This window comes from Corythoichthys intestinalis, chromosome 10 (genome assembly GCF_030265065.1).
Source record: "Corythoichthys intestinalis isolate RoL2023-P3 chromosome 10, ASM3026506v1, whole genome shotgun sequence".
Classification (NCBI taxonomy): Eukaryota; Metazoa; Chordata; class Actinopteri; order Syngnathiformes; family Syngnathidae; genus Corythoichthys; species Corythoichthys intestinalis.
In genome coordinates, this window is record NC_080404.1 from 10,403,805 (window position 1) to 10,428,697 (window position 24,893).

The 24,893-nt window shown below is 41.1% G+C and overlaps 1 protein-coding gene across 3 annotated transcripts in view; it reads right to left on the reverse strand.

The window, feature by feature from the left end:
- The window catches only part of khdrbs2 (KH domain containing, RNA binding, signal transduction associated 2), a 166,702-nt gene that overhangs the window by 18,421 nt on the left and 123,388 nt on the right, over positions 1-24,893 (reverse strand). For all 3 annotated transcript variants that reach the window (XR_009064665.1, XM_057848697.1, XM_057848696.1), the window contains exons 7-8: positions 13,192-13,274; positions 13,029-13,087 (exon numbers count right to left, since the gene is read on the reverse strand). Coding sequence is in view for 2 of the 3 variants with exons in the window: in XM_057848697.1 (XP_057704680.1) it covers positions 13,029-13,087; positions 13,192-13,274 (142 nt within the window). In the remaining variant the exon portion in view is untranslated. The remainder of the gene's footprint in view (positions 1-13,028; positions 13,088-13,191; positions 13,275-24,893) is intronic.

Below are 24,893 nucleotides of genomic sequence, written 5' to 3' on the forward strand. Positions count from 1 at the left end.
ATCTTTATCTAATCTTAGTTGATGAAATCTCATACAAATTTCATCGAGTTTTAGTCGACAGTTACTCAAAATGTGTTTGTAAAGTTAAAAAGTTTTACTCAAAAATGAAGGGTTCCGACAGTGTTGTTTCCGTCAACAATATCGAAAATATTTCGTTGATCAACAAATTTTTCATGTTGATGACGTGACAATGACAAGCTAAAAACGTCGCTCAAGAGACTAAAACATAACGAGACGAATGCCAGTTTTCGTCTGATGAGACGACTACGAGACAAAAATGCGACATCGTTTCTGTCATATGTTCACAATGCGTGACATTTTCACATTGTACGTGGAGTAAGTCAGCTTGCATCGTGGCAGTGTTTTGGTCGTGTCACTCATGTAAGATGTGCTGCGCCTAGGGTGACCACCTGTCCGGTTTTAGGACAGACACTCATCCTTTTCAGTGATGTGTCTGGCGTCCGGAACAACCCATTAGCTGGATGCTATTTGTCCGGCTTTTAAAGAAAATGTGCCGCGATGTGATTGGCCAGGATTGGCTTCAGTTAAAAACGTTCTATATCATTGGTACTCACAAAGCGGGATGATTGTTGGCAAAATTGGGCACATTTTAGCTGAAAAAAATTCAAGTGGCTGATCACTGTGATTGGGGTCTTTAATGTCTTTAAGTGATGTCTTCATTGATTTCGCTTCATGCTGTCCGTTGCCAACACGTTTGGACACAGTAAACATACCGTTTTTTCTTCGTCTCTTACTGTCTTAAAAGTGACTACATATGCTCTGTCACATTTCCTCGTCTTAGCTTTCGGGAAACTTCATATACAGTGCCTTGCAAAAGTATTCGGCCCCCTTGAACCTTGCAACCTTTCGCCACATTTCAGGCTTCAGACATAAAGATATAAAATTTTAATTTTTTGTCAAGAATCAACAACAAGTGGGACACAATCGTGAAGTGGAACAAAATTTATTGGATAATTTAAACTTTTTTAACAAATAAAAAACTGAAAAGTGGGGCGTGCAATATTATTCGGCCCCCTTGCGTTAATACTTTGTAGCACCACCTTTTGCTCCAATTACAGCTGCAAGTCACTTGAGGTATGTTTCTATCAGTTTTGCACATCGAGAGACTGACATTCTTGACCATTCTTCCTTGCAAACCAGCTCGAGCTCAGTGAGGTTGGATGGAGAGTGTTTGTGAACAGCAGTCTTCAGCTCTTTCCACAGATTCTCGATTGGATTCAGGTCTGGACTTTGACTTGGCCATTCTAACACCTGGATACGTTTATTTTTGAACCATTCCATTGTAGATTTGGCTTTATGTTTTGGATCATTGTCCTGTTGGAAGATAATTCTCCGTCCCAGTCTCAGGTCTTGTGCAGATACCAACAGGTTAAATTCCAGAATGTTCCTGTATTTGGCTGCATCCATCTTCCCGTCAATTTTAACCATCTTCCCTGTCCCTGCTGAAGAAAAGCATGCCCAAACCATGATGCTGCCACCACCATGTTTGACAGTGGGGATGGTGTGTTCAGGGTGATGAGCTGTGTTGCTTTTACGCCAAACATATCGTTTTGCATTGTGGCCAAAAAGTTCAATTTTGGTTTCATCTGACCAGAGCACCTTCTTCCACATGTTTGGTGTGTCTCCCAGGTGGCTTGTAGCAAACTTTAAACGAGACTTTTTATGGATATCTTTGAGAAATGGCTTTCTTCTTGCCACTCTTCCATAAAGGCCAGATTTGTGCAGTGTACGACTGATTGTTGTGCTATGGACAGACTGTCACGGGCGGGGCACACACGGCTGGACTCAAATGCAAGAGACAACGAAAGATGCAGTTCTCAGTGACTTTTATTTTACTGGCATTTAACAGGCCAGCTTCATGGTCCAAATGAAATCAAAGTAACAACATAAAATCTTCGGCAATGTAGACTTGAAACAAAACATGACAAGAATAAAACTTACTGGAGATGGAGTCTTAGCTTCTTACAGCTTCACTAACAAGAAAAACACACTGGCACAAGACAAGGCAAAAGAGGGGAATTTAAGGCCTAGGGCTAATGATACACAGGTGTGGGCACTCGGGTGATTAAGGGGAAGGCAAGACAAGACTGACAAAGGTAACACTGAGCAACAAAAGGGAACCCACCAAAATAAAACAGGATATGAACTGACATGAATCAACGCCGCCTACGGCGGCGTGTAACAGTACCCCCCCCCCACTAGGTCCGGCTCCTGACGGACCAGGCTGTGATGAGGTGGCACGATCGAAGTCGTCGATGAGAGTCTTGTCCACGATGAAACTTGCCGGCACCCATGATCTTTCCTCAGGGCCATACCCCTCCCAGTCCACCAAGAACTGCTGCCCTCTGCCGCGGTTCCAGGCAGCCAGGAGTTTTTTCACAGTGTAGACTGGACCGCCATCTACCATCCTTGGCGGTGGCGGAGGTTCGACCGGCGGCACCAGGGGGCTCTCACACACCGGCTTTAGTCGGCTAACGTGGAAAGTGGGATGTACCCGAAGAGACCTGGGCAGGCGAAGGCGGACAGAGACCGGGTTAATGACCTTGGAGATGGGAAATGGGCCCACAAACCTCGGTGCAAGCTTCTTGGAGTCTACTCGCAGTGGAAGATCCCTGGTGGAGAGCCACACACGCTGCCCTGGTCTGTAATTAGGTGCCAGACGCCGCCGGCGATCCGCTGCGGCCTTCATACGGGTGACACCCCGCAGCAAGACCTTGGACGCAGCGGCCCACACCCGTTGGCACCTCCTGATCATTGCGTGCGCCGACGGCACCCGCACCTCCCTCTCGCAGCTGGGGAAAACTGGAGGCTGGAACCCTAGGACACAGTGGAACGGCGACAGACCAGTGGCAGCTGTCGGGAGAGAGTTATGGGCGTACTTGACCCACAACAAGTGTTCACTCCAGGATGACGGGTTCTGCGATACCAGGCAGCGGAGACAGGTTTCCAGTTCCTGGTTGATTCGCTCAGTCTGACCATTTGACTCCGGGTGGTAGCCTGATGTTAGGCTGACTGAGGCACCCAGGAGGGAACAGAACTCCTTCCAGAACTTGGAAGTGAATTGAGGACCCCTGTCAGACACAATGTCCCTTGGGATGCCGTGAATACGCACCACCTGACAGAGAATCGCATGGGCTGTCTCCTTGGCCGTTGGCAACTTTGGCAAGGGCACAAAATGCACCATTTTGGAGAAACGGTCTACAACAGTCATTACTACCGTGTTCCCTTTAGATGGTGGCAAACCAGAAACAAAGTCGATGGAGATGTGCGACCATGGCCTGCTAGGCACCGGAAGAGGTTGAAGTAGTCCGCAGGGGCGCTTGTTGGATGTTTTGTTGCGTGCGCACACGGTGCAAGCCGCGACATTCCTTAACGTCACGCTGCAGGCCAGGCCACCAAAAACGCTGCTTAATGACATAAGCAGTTCTGTGGGATCCGGGGTGACAAGTAAGCAGCGAGGTGTGAGCCCAATGAATGACCTGCGACCTCATACCATCGGGTACATACAGTCGTCCAGGGGGGGCAGCCCCTGGGTACCGGGCTCACACAAAGTTCGCGTTTTACCTGGTCTTCTATAGGCCAAGACACCGCCCCAACCACACGGGAAGGTGGAAGGACAGGTTCAGGGTCTTTGGCCCGGGGTGTTGGGTCATGGAGGCGGGAGAGGGCATCCGCCTTCCCGTTCTTTGAGCCGGGTCTGTAAGACAAAACAAAGTTGAAACGACTGAAGAATAATGACCACCTGGCCTGCCTGGGATTGAGTCTCTTGGCTTTCCGTATGTACTCCAGGTTTTTGTGATCAGTCCAAACGACGAAGGGAAGCGAAGCCCCCTCCAACCAATGCCTCCATTCCTCCAGTGCCACTTTGACCGCTAGTAGCTCCTTGTCACCGATGTCGTAGTTTCTTTCAGCTGGCGTCAATTTTCGAGACAGGAAGGCACACGGGTGGAGGCGGTTGTCCCGCTCAGACCTTTGAGAAAGGATTGCCCCAATGCCCACATCTGAGGCATCGACCTCCACCATAAATTGACGCCGTGGATCCGGGATTGTAAGCACCGGGGCTGAGACAAAGGCCTCTTTCAAACGGCGGAAGGCCTCGGCGGCCTTAGGGACCCATTTGAAGGGCGCAGATGGAGATGTAAGGACGTGTAAGGGAGCTGCTATGGTGCTAAAGTTGCGGACAAACTTCCTATAGAAATTCGCAAATCCTAGGAACTGCTGTACCTTTTTCTGTTGATGGGCACGGGCCAATCCCGTACGGCGCTCACCTTGGAAGGGTCCATTTCAATCTTGTCAGGTGAGATTATGTGACCGAGGAAACCAACTGTTTGAACATGGAATTCGCTTTTTTCAGCCTTGACATACAACTTGTTCTCCAACAGGGTTCGGAGAACCTGAGTAACATGGTTCACATGAGTTTCGAGAGTGGGGGAATAAATCAATATATCATCCAAATATACAAAAACAAAATGGTTTAGATATGCATGTAGAACTGTTTTTATCATATTTTGAAAAACTGCTGGAGCATTTGCAAGTCCAAATGGCATTACCAAGTATTCAAAATGACCAGAAGGGGTGTTGAACCCAGTCTTCCACTCATCACCCTCCCGAATTCTGACCAGATGGTAGGCATTATGCAGGTCGAGTTTGGTAAAAAACCGTGCCCCTTGGAGGTGTTCAAAGGCAGTTGACAAAAGTAGGAGAGGATGACGGTTCTTTATTGTTATGGCATTTAGCGGACTATAGTCAATGCATGGACGCAGAGAACCATCCTTCTTACCAACAAAGAAGAACCCTGCGCCTGCTGGCGATGACGATGGCCGAATTATTCCAGATTTCAATGAGTCTTTGATATAAGTGTTCATAGCTTCTGTCTCTTTTTGTGAAATCGAGTACAAGCAGCCTTTAGGGATAGGTGAACCTGGAACAAGGTCTATAGGGCAGTCAAAGTCCCGGTGAGGCGGTAGCGACATAGCTTTTGTTTTACTAAACACGTCGCGCAGGTGATGGTAACATGACGGGACATTGTGCAAACACTCACCATCGCCTAGCCTGTTCAGCATTTCAGGTCTTGGTTCAGGACTAACCAGGCACCCCTTCTCGCATTCTTTTCCCCACGCCGTAACCTTCCCCGTGGACCAGTTCAAACTTGGACAGTGTTTCTTGAGCAATGGGAAACCGAGAACCAACGGATGCATTGGGGAACTGATTACATGGAATACCACCCTTTCTACATGATTGTCAATAGTCATGGTTATTGGCTCGGTTCTATGAGTGATTCGTACCAGATCACGTCCGGTCAGAGCGCGTGTCATGACAGGGATAGTTAGTGGGACCAAAGTTATGTGCAAGGTGTTGACAAGCGAGCGATCTAACAAGTTTTCATCCGCTCCTGAATCTATAAGTGTGTTCAATTTGTGTGTTTGTCCTCGCAACTTTAATGTTACCGCTGTAGGGGTTCGTAGAGGATTGGTGGTTATGTTGTGGGTTTGTGCTAGCACAGGGGGTGGCTTAGCTGAAAGTGACTTCCCTACCGGGCATGATACACGCTGATGTCCCTCCTGTCCACAGTAGAAGCAACGCCTTTCTCGCAGACGCCGTTGTCTCTCCTCCAGGGTCAGTCGGGTGCGGCCGATATTCACTGGCTCCTCGGGTGCGGTGGGTTGTGGTTTGGTCTCAAGTGGTGATTGACCAGAAGCCTGGCGGGTGAATGTGGTGTGATGCCTCTCCTTCTCTCGTTCGCGAAGCCGAAAATCCAACCGGCAGGCCATTTCCACCATCGAATCCAGGTCTGTGGGGTTCTCATATGGTGCCAGATGGTCCTTGATGGTCTCAGAGAGGCCTCGACGGAATGAGTCCCGCAGGGCTGCGTCATTCCATCCACTTCCTGCTGCAGCAGTCCGAAACTGGATGGCGTAATCAGCCACACTGAGCCTTCCCTGCCGCAGATTCTCCAGAATCCACACTGCCTCTCTTCTCGGGGCCATTGGGTCGAACACTCTCCGGAGAGCCGCAATGAAACTCTCTGTCGAGCGGCATGCTGGGGAGTCTCTGTCCCATTCCAGTGCTGCCCATTCAGCTGCACGGCCTGACAGATGAGAGACCACAAAAGCCAATTTGGCAGCATCACTGTCATACACTTGGGGCATGAGTTTAAAATGGAGGTCACACTGGAAAAGGAAGGTGCGGCAGCTGCCAGTCTCCCCAGAGAACTTGTCAGGAGGTGCCAGGTGGGGGAGAGAGGTATGGTGTTCCCTGAGAGCCAGCGGAGGGGGTGCTGGAGGTGGAGCAGCCGCAGGTGTGGTGGTGATTGTCGGTGCAGACTCCAGGCGGCTCAGCGTTAGCTGCAGGGTGTGAACCAGTTGTTGGATCTGATCGGTCACGCACGCTTGTCCATAGTGCTGGTCCCTGGATAGCTGCTCGACTGCCTGACTTAATGCGTTGAGTTGCTCTTCCTGCTGCTTCACCTTTATTCCCTGGGCACTCAGGGCGACCTTTAGCCTTTCAGTCTCTGCTGAGTCCATTGTGGCCAGTGCGTTCTGTCACGGGCGGGGCACACACGGCTGGACTCAAATGCAAGAGACAACGAAAGATGCAGTTCTCAGTGACTTTTATTTTACTGGCATTTAACAGGCCAGCTTCATGGTCCAAATGAAATCAAAGTAACAACATAAAATCTTCGGCAATGTAGACTTGAAACAAAACATGACAAGAATAAAACTTACTGGAGATGGAGTCTTAGCTTCTTACAGCTTCACTAACAAGAAAAACACACTGGCACAAGACAAGGCAAAAGAGGGGAATTTAAGGCCTAGGGCTAATGATACACAGGTGTGGGCACTCGGGTGATTAAGGGGAAGGCAAGACAAGACTGACAAAGGTAACACTGAGCAACAAAAGGGAACCCTCCAAAATAAAACAGGATATGAACTGACATGAATCAACGCCGCCTATGGCGGCGTGTAACACAGACTCTCCCACCTCAGCTGTAGATCTCTGCAGTTCATCCAGAGTGATCATGGGCCTCTTGGCTGCATCTCTGATCAGCTTTCTCCTTGTTTGAGAAGAAAGTTTGGAAGGACGGCCGGGTTTTGGTAGATTTGCAGTGGTCTGATGCTCCTTCCATTTCAATATGATGGCTTGCACAGTGCTCCTTGAGATGTTTAAAGCTTGGGAAATCTTTTTGTATCCAAATCCGGCTTTAAACTTCTCCACAACAGTATCTCGGACCTGCCTGGTGTGTTCCTTGGTTTTCATAATGCTCTCTGCACTTTAAACAGAACCCTAAGACTATCACAGAGCAGGTGCATTTATACGGAGACTTGATTACACACAGGTGGATTCTATTTATCATCATCGGTCATTTAGGACAACATTGGATCATTCAGAGATCCTCACTGAACTTCTGGAGTGAGTTTGCTGCACTGAAAGTAAAGGGGCCGAATAATATTGCATGCCCCACTTTTCAGTTTTTTATTTGTTAAAAAAGTTTAAATTATCCAATAAATGTTGTTCCACTTCACGATTGTGTCCCACTTGTTGTTGATTCTTGACAAAAAAATTAAATTTCATATCTTTATGTTTGAAGCCTGAAATGTGGCGAAAGGTTGCAAGATTCAAGGGGGCCGAATACTTTTGCAAGGCACTGTATCCTGCTTGTTTAATGCAAAAATACTGTGCACACTCTCAAAATGAGTGCGCCACTGCCACCCACAGTGGATGTGCAGTTACATGTTATTCTAGTACGGCAAAAAAGTGTGTTCCGTGAAGTCACATGCACCCCCCCACCCCCACCTCACTATTTGAGAAGTAATGGGCCAATAGGTTGTGCCGGACACCGGACACATCACTGAATGTCTGTCCCAAAACCAGATGATAACGATGATCTTAAAATATGGCAATACAACAATTATCGATACTTGGGAACTACAAGTCTTTATGTATCCCTTTAAAATCTTTCTTTTGGTAGATACCCGTTTATTTCCTCATAGTTAACAATTCTGAGGGTCTTGAAAGGGCAGTCAAAATCCTAAAAAATAGCTGGCTATATTGAGTTGGCTGTACAAAAGAATTGACTGACTGTGAACGAGTTAAATTCTGTCCATTTTTCTCCTTTGTACCTTGACTTTTAATATTTGCTAAGACATCCGTTCAGTTTGGCTGTGTCTCAGTCGACCAAAATACCATCAAATTATAAATGCTTTAAAACTGTTCTGTAATACTGAAATCCTCAATAATGTCTGTGTCCTTCAAGACTGCAAAATCATTCATCATTCAAAAAGTCCTCTCTTTAGTTTGAGTTTAATCTGTGACACCAGTAGAATTTCTGATGCCCTTTTCATTCATACATCTTGAAGAGACCTGGAGAAATTTCAATGAATACAAATGTGTTCTACTTGATTTTCGGTAACTAAATCTGAAAGTTCTCATGGTATCTCATGCATCCATTTTAGAAAACGCTACTATCACTTACAGGTTTAAAATACAAAAATCCATTAATTCTCCCCTTCAGTACTTTTACCATTATTGTTTGAAGTTCTTTATTCTGGCTGCCAAGCTCAAACTTAAAGTTGATTATAAGTATGATTATATTTTATGGTGCTAATTCCTGCACACTTGCCCGAAGCTTCTGATTAAAAAAAAAAAAAAAAAAAAAAGTCCTTTTTCATTATTGTTGTAGTTTGGTGGAGTATAAAATTGTATAACATCCATGTCCTGAATTTGGCAGTAATGATCCATGGGCTATAACCTATAAGAGTTCCCCCTTTGGTTCTTGAATACATCAATTTAAGTGTTTTTTTAAGCCAGGGAGTTTTTATTATGAGGCCAGTAAATGTATGTTATTAAAAGATAGAAAAAAAAAAACATGACCTGGCATTGTGAAAATAAATCGGAAGTCACAAAGATAGGAGTTCAAGTCTAAAAGCAATAATTGTTGACAAGTCAACATTTTCAAAATGAACTTTTCCGCATTAAATGCTCCTTAAGCACCTCTTTTTTTGATTAAATGTTCCATTATTAAGAAATAAACATTGCAATGACTTCAGAAATAGTACACTGCTGGCCAAAAGTATTGGCATCCCTGCATTTCTGTCAAATAATGCTCAATTTCTCCCAGAAAATGATTGCAATTACAAATGCTTTGGGAGTAATATCTTCAGTTATTTTGCTTGCAATGAAAAAACCCAAAAGAGAATGGAAAAACTAATTAATTTTGATAATTTTACACAAAACTCCAAAAATGAGCCGGACAAAAGTATTGGTACCCTTTGAAAAATCATGTGATGCTTCTTTAATTTGTGCAATTAACAGCATTTGTTACTTACCGGTGGAACATAACAGGTGGTGGCAATAACTAAATCACACTTGCAGCCAGTTAAAATGGATTCAAGTTCACTCAACCTCTGTCCTGTGTCCTTGTGTGTACCACATTAAGCATGGAGAAAAGAAAGAAGACCAAAGGACTGTCTGAAGACTTGAGAAGCAAATTTGTGAAGAAGCATGGGAAATCTTAAGGCTACAAGTCCATCTCCAAAGACCTGAATGATCCTGTGTCTACCGTGTGCAGTGTCATCAATAAGTGTAAAGCCCATGGCACTGTGGCTAACCTCCCTAGATGTGGATGGAGATTTTAAAGAAAGATTGCACGGATGGTGGATAAAGAACCTCGACTTACATCCAAACAAGTTCAAGCTGTCCTGCAGTCTGAGGCTACAACACTGTCACCCCGTACTATCCATCGGCGTCTAAATGAAAAGGGACTCTTTGGCAGGATACCCAGCAAGACCCCACTTCTGACCCAGAGACATAAAAGCTAGGCTGGAGTTTGCCATAACCTACCTGAGAAAGCCAAAAACGTTTTGGAAGAATGTTCTCTGGTCAGATGAGACAAAAGTAGAGCTTTTGGGGAAAAGGCATCAAAATTGAGTTTACATGGAAAAAAGGAGGCCTTCAAAGAAAAGAACAGGTCCCCAAAGTCAAATATGGCGGAGGTTCCCTGATGTTTTGGGGTTGGTTTGCTGCCTCTGGCACTGGACTGATTGGCCGTGTGCATGGCATTATAAAGTCTGAAGACTACCAACAAATTTTGCACCATAATGTAGGGCCCAGTGTGAGAAAGCTGGATCTCCTTAAGAGGTCATGGGTCTTCCAGCAGGACAATGACCCAAAACACACTTCAAAACGCACTAGAAAATGGTTTGAAAGAAAGCACTGGAGACTTCTAAAGGGGCCAGCAATGAGTTCAGACCTGAATCCCAACACCTGTGGAGAGATCTAAAATGGCAGTTTGGAGATGGCACCCTTCAAATCTCAGAGACCTGGAGCAGTTGGCCAAAGAAGAATGGTCTAAAATTCCAGCAGAGCATTGTAAGAAACTCATTGATGGATACCGGAAGCGGTTGTTCGCAGTTATTTTGTCTAAAGGTTGTGATACCAAGTATTAGGCTGAGAGTGCCAATACTTTTGTGCGGCCCATTTTTAAAGTTTTGTGTAAAATGAAAATCTTTTTTGCATTTGTGATTACAGTCATTTTCTGGGAGAAATTGAGCACTGTCTGACAGAATTGTCGGGGTGCCAAAACTTTTGGCCAGCAATGTACATTGTCTAAGTCATTAACTTAAAAATTTACACTACCACTCAAAAGTTTGGGGTCGCTTAGACCCCAAACCTTTGAACGGTAGTGTATATATGGGGAAAAAAAAAAAAAAAAAAAGACCCATTTCAGCAAATCAGCTTTGACTAAACTCCTCTGATGAAAGCAATTTACCATATTTTCACAACAATAAGGCGCACCTTAAAGTAAAAAATGTTCTGCAAAATGGACAGAGTATCAAAATGTGTGTCTGACTGAGCAATTTTGAGGCAGATGTTAAAGACCTTTTAAAACTAGCATTAGCCCAGTGAGAAGAGCGGTCCATGGTAAGTACAAAACAGACGGAGTCACGTAGCCTGACGTAGAAGCTTTCAGGAAGTTACAAGCGGGGCGTTATAATAGCTGTGTAAAGAGTTTTACTAGTTTGAGAAAATGAATAGTTTGTTTTACATTACATTTACATTGTTGTTGCACATTGAGGTACCATTTAGCTTAGCAAGCATTTTTCAAGTGTACCAGAGCTCGCGAAACTTAAAAAAAAGCCATTTATCAGGGTTTATTTGACCGTGGTTTGCATATATCCGTCCCCCGAAAAAGCCTGATAGCACAGATACAGTGGTATGAAAAGTATTTGAACCTATTGGAATTTCTCACATTTCTGCATAAAATCACCATCAAATGTGATCTGATCTTTGTCAAAATCACACGTATGTATAAACAGTGTCTGCTTTAACTAAAACCATCCAAACATTTGTAGGTTTTCGTATTTTAATGAGGATAGTATGCAAACAATGACAGAAGGGGGAAAATAAATAAGTGAACCCTCTGCCTATGGAGAATTAAAGAGCAACTGAAACCAATTTTTACCAAACAATTTAAGTCAGGTGTGTCCCCAATCACTGATGAGTGGTTTAAAACAGCCCTGCCCACTATAAAAAAAAAAAAAAAAAAAAACATCTGGTAAGAATTGTCTTAATGCGCAGCATTGTCTGGTGTGCATCATGGCTCGGTCAAAAAAAACTGTCTGAAGACCTATAGATTGTTTTTGACCATTGTTGATTTGTATAAAGCTGGGAAAGGATACAAAACCACCTCTAAAAGTCTGGATGTTCATGAATCGACAGTCAGAGAAGTTTGAAATGGAGAGAGTTTGGCACTGTTGCCTCTCTCCCAAGGCGTGGCCATCCACCAAAGATGACGCCAAGAGTTCAGCGCAGAATACTCAGAGGTAAAAAAAAAACCCTAAGACTGTCTGCTAAAGACTTACAGAAATCACTGGCACAGACCAATATCTCTGTGCACACATCAATTACTGTATATGTAAAACTATGGCCAAGAAATGTGGTCATGGGAGGACTCCACAGAGGAAGCCGCTGCTGCCTAAAAACACACAAAAAGGCACTTGGACACTCCACAGACGTTTCGACAAAATATTTTGTGGACTGATGAAACCAAAGATGAATTGTTTGGGAGTTACACACAATGTCATGTGTGAAGGAAAAATGGAACAGCTCACCAACATGAACACCTCTTCCCCACTGTGACGAATGGTGGAGGGAGCATCATGATTTGGGGCTGTTTTGCTACCTCAGGGCCTGGATAACTTGCAATCATTATTGGAAGAATGAATGAATTCAAAGGTTTATGAGGGTGTTTGACAGGAAAATCTGAGGCCGTCTGTCAGACAGTTGAAGCTAAAAATAGGATGGATGCTGCTACAAGACAATGATCCAAAACACGGAAGTAAATCAACTGCAGAATGGTTTCAGAAGAACAAAATACACGAAAAATACACGTTCTGGAGTGGCCAAGTCAAAGTCCAGATTTGAACCCCATTGAGATGCTGCGGCATGACCTAAAGACAGCGACTCCTGCCAGACATCCCAGGAATCTGACAGAACTACAGCAGTTTTGTAGAGAAGAATGGGCCAGAATTAGTCTTGATCAATGTGCCAGACTGATCTGCAGCTACAGGAAGCCTCTGGTTGAACTTATTGCTGCCAAAGGGGGGGTAGGGCACAAAATATTACATGTGATGGTTCACTCACTTATTTTGCCCCCTTCTGTCATTGTTTGCATACTATCCTCATTCAAATATAAAAACCTATGAATGTTTAGGTGGTTTTAGTGAAAGCAGACACTGTTTTTTCATCTATGTGATTTTGACAAAGATCAGATTTGATGGTGATTTTATGATGAAATGTGAGAAATTACAAAAGGTTCAGATACTTTTTCATACCACTGTATAAGTACGCATGCCCCTCTGCTATTGGATGCGTTATTGATGTCAGCACTACGGCGCTCTGAAATAAAGCACGGCTCTATTTTGGACCCCACCTCTCGGCGCAAATTCATTCAAACTTCATCACAAAAAAATAGTTAAAGTAACTTACAATTTACTATAGCTACTTACCATAGCTGCTGTAGGATTTGTCACTTGTTACTTGTCCATATTCATAATATTCTGAGTTACTAAATGAGAAAAAGACCAGCAAGTGTAAGTGGCAATATATTATAATACGGTATTACTGATTTTAAGATACTGTAAACACAGTTGGGCAGAGCATAAATGTCACCTCTTTGACTGATTACTGTAGTTATCGTCATAAGCGTCATAGCTGTCGTCGTCGTATTCCCCGCCATATCCATCGTCGTAGCCCTGCAAGGAGGTACAATCTGAGCAAAACAGGATTCATCCCTGATCTATACACACTTTAAGGGAATTATTATTATTTTAAAGATCAATGCTTAAAATTTCAGGCGTTGATCATGATTACGTTTCTTTATTTGAGCAAAATAAACAATTTCTCAGGCTTAAATGTACTGTATATCTGCCACCCACAGACGTAATGGTGGATACACAGTATAGTGGTACCTCGACGTACGAACGCATCGATGTATGATCCTTTCAACATCCGGTGTAAAATTTGACTCGTCATTTGTCTCGACATACCTGTATAACGACATGCTGGAAATACGACGATTTATGACCGCGTTGTAATTTCATTGTTTTTCCACAAGATGGACACACGGCGGATTTTTTGTGAGAGAAATCAACATGTGTCCCAAGAAGGTTAGTGCAGGCAGTGGAAAACGAAGTTAAGAGGGAAATGACAGAAAAATCTGAGCGTGTTGTGAGTGAACTGGCTCGCCAATATGGTCGGTCTCTATTAGTATCTATTATTAGATATTGTGCAACACAACACTGCTACAGTCCGCCGTAGCAGACACAGACAACAACAGCACAAGAAAAGAGAAAGTAGAAAGTTCTCTCTCTTCCGCACTCTCACCCTGTCGTCAGTCACAAGATGCGTTCATAAACAGCATGCAAAACACAACCGCTACATTCGAACCTTATTCGTTACATTATTATTATTATTATACAGGTAGTCCCTGGGTTACGACGTACTCGACTTCACGCGATTTCGACCTTATGAAGCCGGAGTCTCGTGCGCCACTTTGTCTCCATTCTTTTTTTTTTAAACTAGTCGCACAAACAGTACCTAATTGTACCTCACTGTATCTTATTTTTTACACATGACTTGTTTTGTCCTCACTAAACGTGAAGTTGTTGTTCAGCTTAACAGACAGCAAACACAGCAATTGTGCTTTTTGAAGCTTTTTACTTCTTTCACTTTTGACAATTTGTAAAGCTGTAACACGCATACGTACACATCTGTTCAAAACGACACGCATTTTAAAACAATAAAACACTGGACACAAAACGATTTGTATTCAAACGTCCGTTATAGTCTGGGTGTCGGCAACCCCTGTTTTAAGAGCCCCATGCGGCTCTTTAGCGCTGCCCTAGTGGCTCCTTGGAGCATTTTTAAAAATGTTTGAAAATCGAAAAAGATGGGGGGAGGAAAATATATTTTTTCTTTTGATATGGTTTATGCAGGACATAAAACAACACAAACATTCGTTTTCCAATGCTGTAAAAATGTGTAGAATAAATATTTATTTTCAACATTTCTGTCAATGAAAATTTACGTCATGGCCTGAAACACACGTTTCTATCAGCAGGGCAAGATGCCAGGCAGGCAGGTGGCTATTGGAAACAAACCGGCGGATGTGTGATGGGCCATGCATCCGAAAGGGAAAAAGAGAAAAATAACTGAGGAGAACAGAGGAGTCAATGTTTCTTGGACCGAATTTTTGCATTCATTGCCAATGTGGAAGGATGGCCTGAACATTTACTCGATGGCGAGAAGTTGTCAAATAAAAAAATGTGTAATTTGGAAAGACATTTCCAGGGAAGGCGTGCTACATTTTCAGCTGAGTACCCAGGTTGGAGTGAGAGAAAAAGTGTGATTGCATTACTTCTGAAGAACTTAGAGGAGCGCAAAAATAGATTTAAGAAGTGGATTGCATCGCCAAACTCAACTACTACTGCAAGTTTTGTTGCAACGTGTGCAAAGTGTAGAAAACCGTTCACAGATGGCGAGTACATGAAGGAGACATTCATCAACATATCAGAACACCTATTTGCAGACTTTAATTTCATAAAAGCAATGAAACAATTCATTAATATTGTAATGAAGTTAATTGTAATGAAGGTGGCATCATACAACAGAGTAGTCACGTGGTGCGTTGGATGCACTGCGGGGAAATAAACATTAAATCATGAAGGCTCATTATGTAATTTTAGCCAACTTAGTCATTTTGATAGTAGGCTAATATAGCTAATACAGATACATACAGCATGTGTTTCCTTCATTATGAGGCATATTTAAGGCTTTTAATTTTTTTGTGGCTCCTGACATATTTGTTGTTGTTTTTTTGGTCCAATATGGCTCTTTCAACATTTTGGGTTCCGACCCCTGATCTAGTATGATATTATGTAAATTTAGTAGATTAAATTAGCCTAATTTGGCACACAAAGTCCTATATCTTAGATGCTACAATAGCTAACATATTTACAATTCTCATAGTAAATCGCTCACACGCAACTCCACAAACTGTAGCTCTAAACTTAATTACGAATGCATACACAAACATATATTAACTGAAGCAATTTACAGCCTTATGTGGGCCAAACCAGAATGCAGCTATCCTTTATCCATGTGAGACGTCTGAGTGCTCTAGTATGGAAGCATTATTGAATGACAGTCAAGCCAGACGCAACGCTTCCACCAGAGAGCAGTGTATTCCGCACCATTAAACAAAATACAATACTTTTTGACTTTTTGGATGGTTATTTTGAATTTTTAAAGGGTTAGTTCCAACTTACGCGGAAATTCGGGTTACATGGCAAGCGTAGGGACGGAACTTGTTCTTAACCTGGGGACGACATGTATTACTATTCCTACTTGTAGTTATCATTTATTTGTTTCGGTATGTGTAATTGCTATTTGGGATTGTACCTGCAGTATTTATGAGGGATTTAGCATTGGTTTTTGGGCTGTGGAACAAATTAATCGAATTATAATGTATTCTTATGAGAAAATCATATGACCTTTTTGACTAACAAACCAGGCCAATATAATGTGTACGTAGAGGTACCACTGTATTGTATATTTCTCAAGCTTTCAGAGTAGACTTTTAATTTCAAGGACTTTTTTTAACTATCCAGTTTGGCAGGGAAAAGTGAGAAGCCACAAACTTTTAACTTCCAAGATGTATGTCTTGGAAATCTAGATTGATGTTGGAGTACCTGGAGAAATCCAAATCCATTACCTGAGAACTACGAGGCACATGCAAATCACTAATACAGTATATCATCCTCGTAGCCATTGTCCCTTAAGATTTGGGCTTACCCTTTTAAAAACACTGTCAGGAGTGACAATGGCCCCTTGTATCCCCTAATTAATGAGGCATGTTTCTTCTAGCTTGACACTTATCTGTAAAAGTAAAATAAATAACACGGGCCCTTTTATGCAGGCAGGCAGGTATAAATCAAATGTTAACACAAAGGTGGATGGTTCTTATTGGGCATAATTAGGACAGCAAGGAGCTGAAGGCCCGTAGCTGTGTGCTTCATTATCAGTTGACAACCTGCATTTCCCTCGACAGTGACGGATCTTCACACCGTTCTGACTCTGAATGCGCCGCTGCAAAGCAGGATGGGAAGGAAAATGAGATTTGCACCATTTTTTTGTCTCAGTGAATGGTTCTCGCTCTCTAGACTTTCTACCTTTGAAAGTGCACCTTTTGTTGGAGCTCATTCTCATTATTTATTCATACCGCCTACTCAAATCATACCCTTATTATCAACTCAAAACTGTGATAAGCAGAATCAATTTTCCACGACTTTTTGAGTTCCATTATTTGTCGCTCTGCTCAAAGAGGTCCAAAAGCGAAAGTCAAACAGACAATTGAGCAAAGTGTTTCCTTTTTAAACTGTGTTTGACATTTTAATAACATTTTACATTCACTCTGTGGTATGACAGTCATACATGTGTTTTAAGAAATAGAAAAGGCATGCACTGAGATTTCCAAACAGCAGCTGAGAAACCTCTACCCCTCCTTGAAAAACACAAATTTGAAGCATCTTTCCCAAAAAGCCAAAACCAGTAGGATGTTTCCTTCTCATTTCAAAAGGGTGTCTTTTTCAACTTCCACAGACGAGTCCTCACCACCCCCCAAAGCCTCCCAAAGCTCTGTGTTTAATCACATTAGCGTGTTTCAGTCCTGTTATGGTTGCAGGGCTCATGTTTTTCAGAAGAAAGCAATGCATTTTTAAATTTTGACCAACAATTTTCACACTCACCTTCACATTATAGGTGTTTAATATAACTATTACAATATAAACACATACTTCTTCTTTGAATGCTTAAAAGCACTAGATTGCTTACTTTGATAGTACATTCTTGGGATAACTGTGAACCTCTTTGTACATTCCAATGCTCTTTATCATCAGGCATGAAAATGGGTCAGGGGTTAAAAAGGTGAGAAGGGTGTGGAGGAAATATATTCCGGTACACTGTACAACTAGGGCTGTCTCCAAAGACTAATTTTCTCCCAATTAGTCAGCCGACTATTGTTCCGATTAATCGACTAATCTAATGACCCCCCCCCCCCTTTTGAAACACTTAAATTCTTTATTAAATAAACATGTAAATAACAACAATAAATCACAAATAAAGAATGAGGTCAAATGCTGATAGCAGTAACTAGTAAGGATGTCCCGATCCAGGTTTTTGCACTTCCGATCAGATACCGAAATTGTTTTGCACTTCCAATCCGATACCGATACCGGCCTCTCAGAGCATGTATTAAAGTTTAAAGTTATTTAGCCTCCTTAATTAGTTGTCAGACTCATGTTGAAAAGGGTTTTAGTAGTCTTGATAACAACTTGCCAGCTGAATTAGGTGAGTTGGAATAACACATAATGGTTGGTAACAAGAAACTGACCTGTTTATTAAATGATAAACACAAAACATTATAAATAACAAACAGAAATGACATATTCAGACAGTAAAACATGCTAATAATATTGTAAACTGTCTTAAAAAAGCAAAACACACAACCTCAAATTATTAACTATTATACACTCCCTTTGATTTGCTTGCCCAGCCCGAAAAAAACCCAAAATTTTATGTTTTATTTGTAGGCACGAGCCCGAAAAAAAAAAAAAAAATGTATGCTTTATTTGTGAGGACTCAGGAGCGATGTGTGGTTACGTTTTGTGTGATCACGTTTGGTGACGCCAGTGCATATATGCATAATGATAACAAATTATAGCCTGTCTTTTTTAACAAATTCTCCCAGTTAAACAAGACTGTAAGATGGATATTCAATAAACATATATATATTTTATATTTGCATGTGTGTTCTAACAGGTGGATAGTGGATTTGACATTTATTTTAATCTCGAGTTGGCAGAAAAAAATGCAAGTTTTCTTAATGTTTAAGTGCATATTTTTGTCATTATAAATGCATTTACACAGCGAAATAACACTGGAAAAGTACATACATACATACATCATTTTAGTATAAATATATGAATATATATTTTTTGAAAAAAGTCTGCCCGATGCGTCTAAATCCCACTTTACTCACGAGAGATAATGGCTCGTCATCCAGAATGATTCCTTTGGCAATGACTCTTCCCTGGGCTTTGGGACTGTCAAGTGCCAGTTTGTCACGCATAGCAAAAGTTTCTGCCAGTGTTCGTTGCGTATGACCTTTCTTTCTGTCTTCGGTTTTCTCCTTATACTCCTCATACTCCTTGTATTGTTTGTGGTGGTATTTCGATAAATGCTTGATTAGTTTGGTTGTATTAACACTTCTTACAGCTTTACCACCATGCTTGACTTTATTGTGGCATATGTTGCACTCTGCCTCTTCGTCTTTGTCGTCCTTTAAAGTGAAATAATCCCACACAGCTGACATTTTTACCGATAGTCTCTCAGTCAATTGGGAGACGGTAATGTAGTGTGTTGAAGGTGTGCGTAAAATGCGCACAGGATTTTAGGGAAACCGAAGCAAAAACTGGAATGGATTATGTAAGTTGGTGCACTGGAAAACCCGGACCGGACTTCGAAAAAAAAATGTATCGGAAGTCTGGATCGGAATTTTCCCGTGTCGGCCGATCCGATACCGATACGCATTTTTTTGCCCATATCGGCGTCCGATCCAATCCAGATATCGGATCGGGACATCTCTAGTAACTAGTGCAAAAGAATGGAATGTAAACAGATTCAGAACACTGACTCCGCTTTTCCAACATGATTCAAAAAGATTCTTAAAAAAAAAAAAAAAAGTAGCTTTAATATAATAGTATACTAATATATATAATAGTATAATCATTGCCAATCAGATTTTTCATAAAAGGGTGTCATTTTAAAACTGTTCTTGGAGTAGAATCTGAATTCTGAAGTATGTGGGATTAACTCCAGAAATCGTTATTCATGTGATGAACATGACTTGCTTTTATTTTGAAATGTTCACCGGAAGTATTTTCGCTAAAGTCCTAACAGTAAGTAATAAAATCGGCAAAAAAAAGCTTTTTGTCATTGCATGTGGTGTCAGTAATAGATTTTTTGGTAACACTTTCCAATAAAGGTCCTTAATTAACATTAGTTAATGCATTTTTAGACAATAACTAATGTTTAAGTAACATTACAATAATTAATATAATTGCTTATCTAACATTTATTAATATATTAATTAACATGAGTTAATGCATTAGTTAATGAATAACCAGATAGTAACGAATGGTTTGGTAAAATAAAAAAAAATTAAAAAAAAGGCCTATATAGGGTTAGGGTTTAGGGTTAGGGTTTGTTAACTTAGCATTTATAATTTCTTAGTTAAGGGACACATGTGCTACACTTTACAATAAGGGTCCAAAAAGCATTCAGTAATGGTTAATTAAGGTTAAGTAATACTTATGAGGTACGTTCACGTGGAATAATACCATACTTAAGGTTAGGTTAGCAGCACCCAAGGACTCACAGAGCAATGTTTCTCATGTTAAAATAACAATCACTTACTCGTACCAGTAGACATTAATAACTATATATTAATGCACTAATATGTTAAGTAATGTATTATATATATTATATATTATAACTTAACCTTAAGTATGGTATTATTTCACATGAACATACCTCATAAGTATTACTTAACCTTAATTAACCAGTACTGAATGTTTTTTGGACCCTATTGTAAAGTGTAGCACACGTATCCCTTAACTAAGAAATTATACATGCTTAAGTTCCCCCCTCTCAACCTTTATTAACCATTACTAAATGCTTTTTGGATCCTTATTGTAAAGTGTAGCACATGTGCCCCTTACCTGAGAAATTATAAATGCTTATGTCCCCCCCTTAACCTTTCTTAACCATTACTGAATGCGTTTTGGACCCTTATTGTAAAGTGTAGCACATGTGTCCCTTAACTAAGAAATTATAAATGCTCGAGGTAAGTTTACCAAACTATTAGTTACTGTCTGGTTATGCATTAACTAATTACTAATTACTAACTGACTAATATTTTTAGTTTGCAAATGCTGTTAACCAGCGGTTTTCATGTTTAAAGCGTTACCTTTGAACCGCAAGTTTGCGTTTTGGAGAAGACTGCCAATGTTTTATCGCATGCTAAAGTAGGTTGTCTTTTTTTCCCATTAGCCTCAATGTAGCAATGCTAACATTTACGGTGTTTAATATAGATGTGTTTCCTAATTTTGTATGTCTGAACTTTAATTCTACGGCATGTTGATGACCAATAAACTTTTGTGAAAGGAACTGGAGTCTCATATGCCATCAACACGCACGTGTACACGCACATACAAATGTATGCACGAATGCACGTACGCAACGATAAAACGCAGCCGTGAAAATTACCGCCCTCATTTTTATTTACCTTGCGATAAATGGACTTATTGCATATCGTGACAAGCTTAGCAACTTCAATAAAATATGTCGTTAGTTAGTTAGATTTACAATCTGCCAGCTTGTAATTGTCTCCTGTCGTCTTTCAAAATTACAACTGGGTGACGCCGCTTTAGGTGTTCATTCATGGCCGACGAGCAGCCAAGCTTGGCATTGAAGAGACAGGACAGAAGAGTGTACCCTCCTTTGTTTCGTTGAAATAAGTCAACATTTTGGCCACTCTGGTGCACTTTTTTGGCTTTGTGCTGCTTCCCCGCTTGCAAACCAAACGTCCGATATTAAACCCCCCCCCCCCTAAAAATGTTTTCCCCGGATCTACACAATTCACATAGGTCATCCTTTACTTCAAAACAGCAAATTTCCCCGAAATTTGAGAGATTTTCATGCCTGTATAATGCATCTTTGGTATATCTTTTTTAATACACTTGAATAAACTTGAAAAATATATATGGCGGAAAACACTCAGGTGACTTGAAGTTCCGCTCTGAGACCCCCAATTTAGCCAACTTTCCAAATTGTCCGATATGAATGCATGATCATTTGAAAGCTTAAAATCTTACTTTTCTGGGGGAAGAAAAATTTTGAACTGGAGGGCATTTGAAAAAAAAAAATAAAAAAAATAAAAATTAAAATTAAACAGCAAAACCCTATCTGGAGGTGAGAGCACGCGAGAGCAGAATTAGACACCATGACTTTAACGACATATTATTGCCTACTTACCTTGTTTCGATCCAAAAACTCCATGTAGCATGTATCACCAAGTGTCAAGACACAACTATGAATGGCCACAGCTGGATTTTTTGGGGATTTTATGGGTGAAACATGGTAATATAGCAAGGGTTGCGATGCAGAAATCGCAGACATCAAGGAGTGGTCGAGATTTTCTTTTTTATACATTTACCTTTTTAAACGTTTTTTTCCAATTTTTCTTTGTTTGGATCGATTATTTATCATCTAACATATTGAAAAAATACAATTAAGCGATAGTTATGAGGTAAATATTTGTGACTTTTTAACAGACACCATTTTTTTCACTGTGACATAATTTGTTTAAAAGTTTAAAACACGCAAGTGAATAATTTGTTAAAGTCATTTTTTAAAAAATGAAATATTAGACATCAATTAATTATTCTATGGAAAAAAATAGACATTTTGAATAATAAATATAACTAGGCCTGCAAGCAGGACTGAACGGGCCCTCGCAATCTAGCGCAACTCGGACGTCACGCAACTCGGACAGTGTGCAGGTCAGGGTGGTGGCAGATCGTCCTCTCTAATCACCTCATTAGAACCTAACATGCTCGAAAGTCGCCTCTTTACATTCACACACCTAAGAGATAAAAAACCCCTATTGGAGAGAGTACTACAAAAAAGGAGTGAATAAAGGGTCGTCACGGCAACAGACAGAGACATGTAGACATGGGCCGTAAAATAAGTATTTCAAAAGGTATTGAAACGACAATGACCAACCAGAAAAGAACTGGACATATATTAGAAAAATGAGTGACTTTCTATTGCCACTAGTTGGCGCTGTAGGGTTGATGCAAATGACCCCTACAGGACCCTTCAGAGTATGACTCAACAAGCACGGGAAGTTTGGCGCAGATATGTTGTATATATCTAGGTGAGAAACCCAATGCCATTTTTGTTCTCTGCCAATTACAGGGTGACCCAAAAAAAAGTTTACACTGCCATAATACAACTTAAATGCCATGTTTATTCAGTTTAAAATTAGAATTTAATCACAAATTATACATTATTGTAAAGAACGTACAGTACACTCTATTTTTCAATGTGTCCTCCCTTAAGTGTCACAACAGCCTCCAGGCGCCTGCGGAACACTTGACAGGTCTTCTTTATGTAGGATGCTGTCATATTTTCCCAAGATCTAACAATGGACCTCTCCAAGGCTGCCACAGAAGTTTGTGGCTTCTTACAGGCACTGTCCTCCACAGTTGCCCATATGCTATAACCCAGGGGATTGAGATCTGGGCTCTGGGGTGGCCACATATCACCTTGTCAATCAACTTTTTGGTCCGCACAGATCGGGTTTTCCAGACCCAGGTTTTCGTGAGGCTGTTCCAGTATCTTTCAGCTTCTTTTTAACTTTGTAGACTGCACATCTGGATATTCTCAGATTTGCTGCAATCTCAGTAGGTGTCAGACCGGCACGCAGCAATTCAGGTACAGCTAAAGTTTTCTTCATTTTCAGCAGAAGCACAGGAATTGTAGAGACGAGAGATTACCAGCTGCATTGAGTGACCTTAATGAATCACTTAAGCATGACAACCTATTTAGATATGTTTCAATGGCTTTTAAACAAGCAGTCAACTGAGTGTAAACTTTTTTTTGGGTCACCCTGTAGAGCCCATCAAAAGTGTTTAGTTGATCCAAAATGACTGTCATCTTGTTAGGGTAACCCTGTGGCAACTTATTGTGTGTGTGTGTAAGTGAGTGGCTGTTCTCAGCAGCGTGAGCGCATTTGAGTGGATGCACTCAATGACAATAATAAAAACAAGCAATTTTCTACGTTATTCTTGTTTAAAAATAATTCACTTTATGAAGGCAGAACAGTGGGACAATAATACGTTTAAAAATTTTTTTTTGAACAACACTTATTTTTTGGTATCGGATCGGGACTCTGTATCGGTAGATTCTCAAAATCAGGTGACTCGGACTCGGGTGCAAAAATATGTGTTTGGGACATCCCTAGTTAACCAATTTTAAAATTCTCGAATTAGGACAGAATACTGCATTACTGCAAAAGCAATCATTAATGCAATGACGGCCAACTGTTTAAAATGATACTGGGTGTATATTGGGTTATTCTGAATCTGCCTTTGTGGTTCCTTTTCACAATGTTCTACCACAATAATAAAAAAAACAACAACACAAATTTACAGTAAGTGGTTCCACATTATATTCCATAATGTCATAGCATACTATGATGGAGGAGAAAAATATTAACAACAAAGCTTAACAGCAGAAACATCAGTCAGTTGCTGAAAAAGCAGATACGCTATCTCTAGAAAACAGGCCTTCTTTGACTCGATAAGAGATCTGCATTAAGGAGCACTTTTATATCACAGTAAAAACGATTTTTGCAGCTTATTGTAGATGACTTATGTACTAGAGTAGAAAATGCCAGCTTATATCAAACATATTGGCTGTTTTGCTTGAATATCGAATGCAAATGCTGACATTTAGTTGACCATCAATAGTTTTGTGTACGCCCAGGACTGGTTTTAAGCATGCACACACGGTATTGACACTATATTGACTATTAAACTTTCCCATCCAGACCATCTCACCTTTTTCATACATAGATACAGTGGTATGAAAAAGTATCTGAATCTTTTAGAATTCCTCACATTTCTGCAAAAAGTCACCATCAAATGTGATCCGATTTTTGTCAAAATCACACAGATGAAAAAACTGTCTGCTTTAACTAAAATAATCCAAACATTTATAGGTTTTGATATTTTAATAAGGATAGTATGCAAACAATGACATTGATCTGATCTTTGTCAAAAACACACAGATGTAAAAACAGTGTCTGCTTTAAATAAAACCAGCCACACATTTATAGGCTTACATATTTTGATAAGGTCATGCCACAGCATCTCAACAGGGGTCAAGTCTGGACTTTGACTTGGCCACTCCAGAACGTGTATTTTGTTCTTCTGAAACCATTCTGAAGTTGATTTACTTCTGTGTTTTGATCATTGTCTTGTTGTAGCATCCATCCTCAGGTTTTCCTCCAAAACATTCTGATAACCTTTTGAATTCATTATTCCATTAACGATTGCAAGTTGTTCAGGCCCTGAGGCAGCAAAACAGCCCCATATCACGATGCTCCCTCCACCATGCTTCACGGTGGGGATGAGGTGTTGATGTTGGTGAGCGGTTCCCAAACAACTCAACTTTGGTTTCATCAG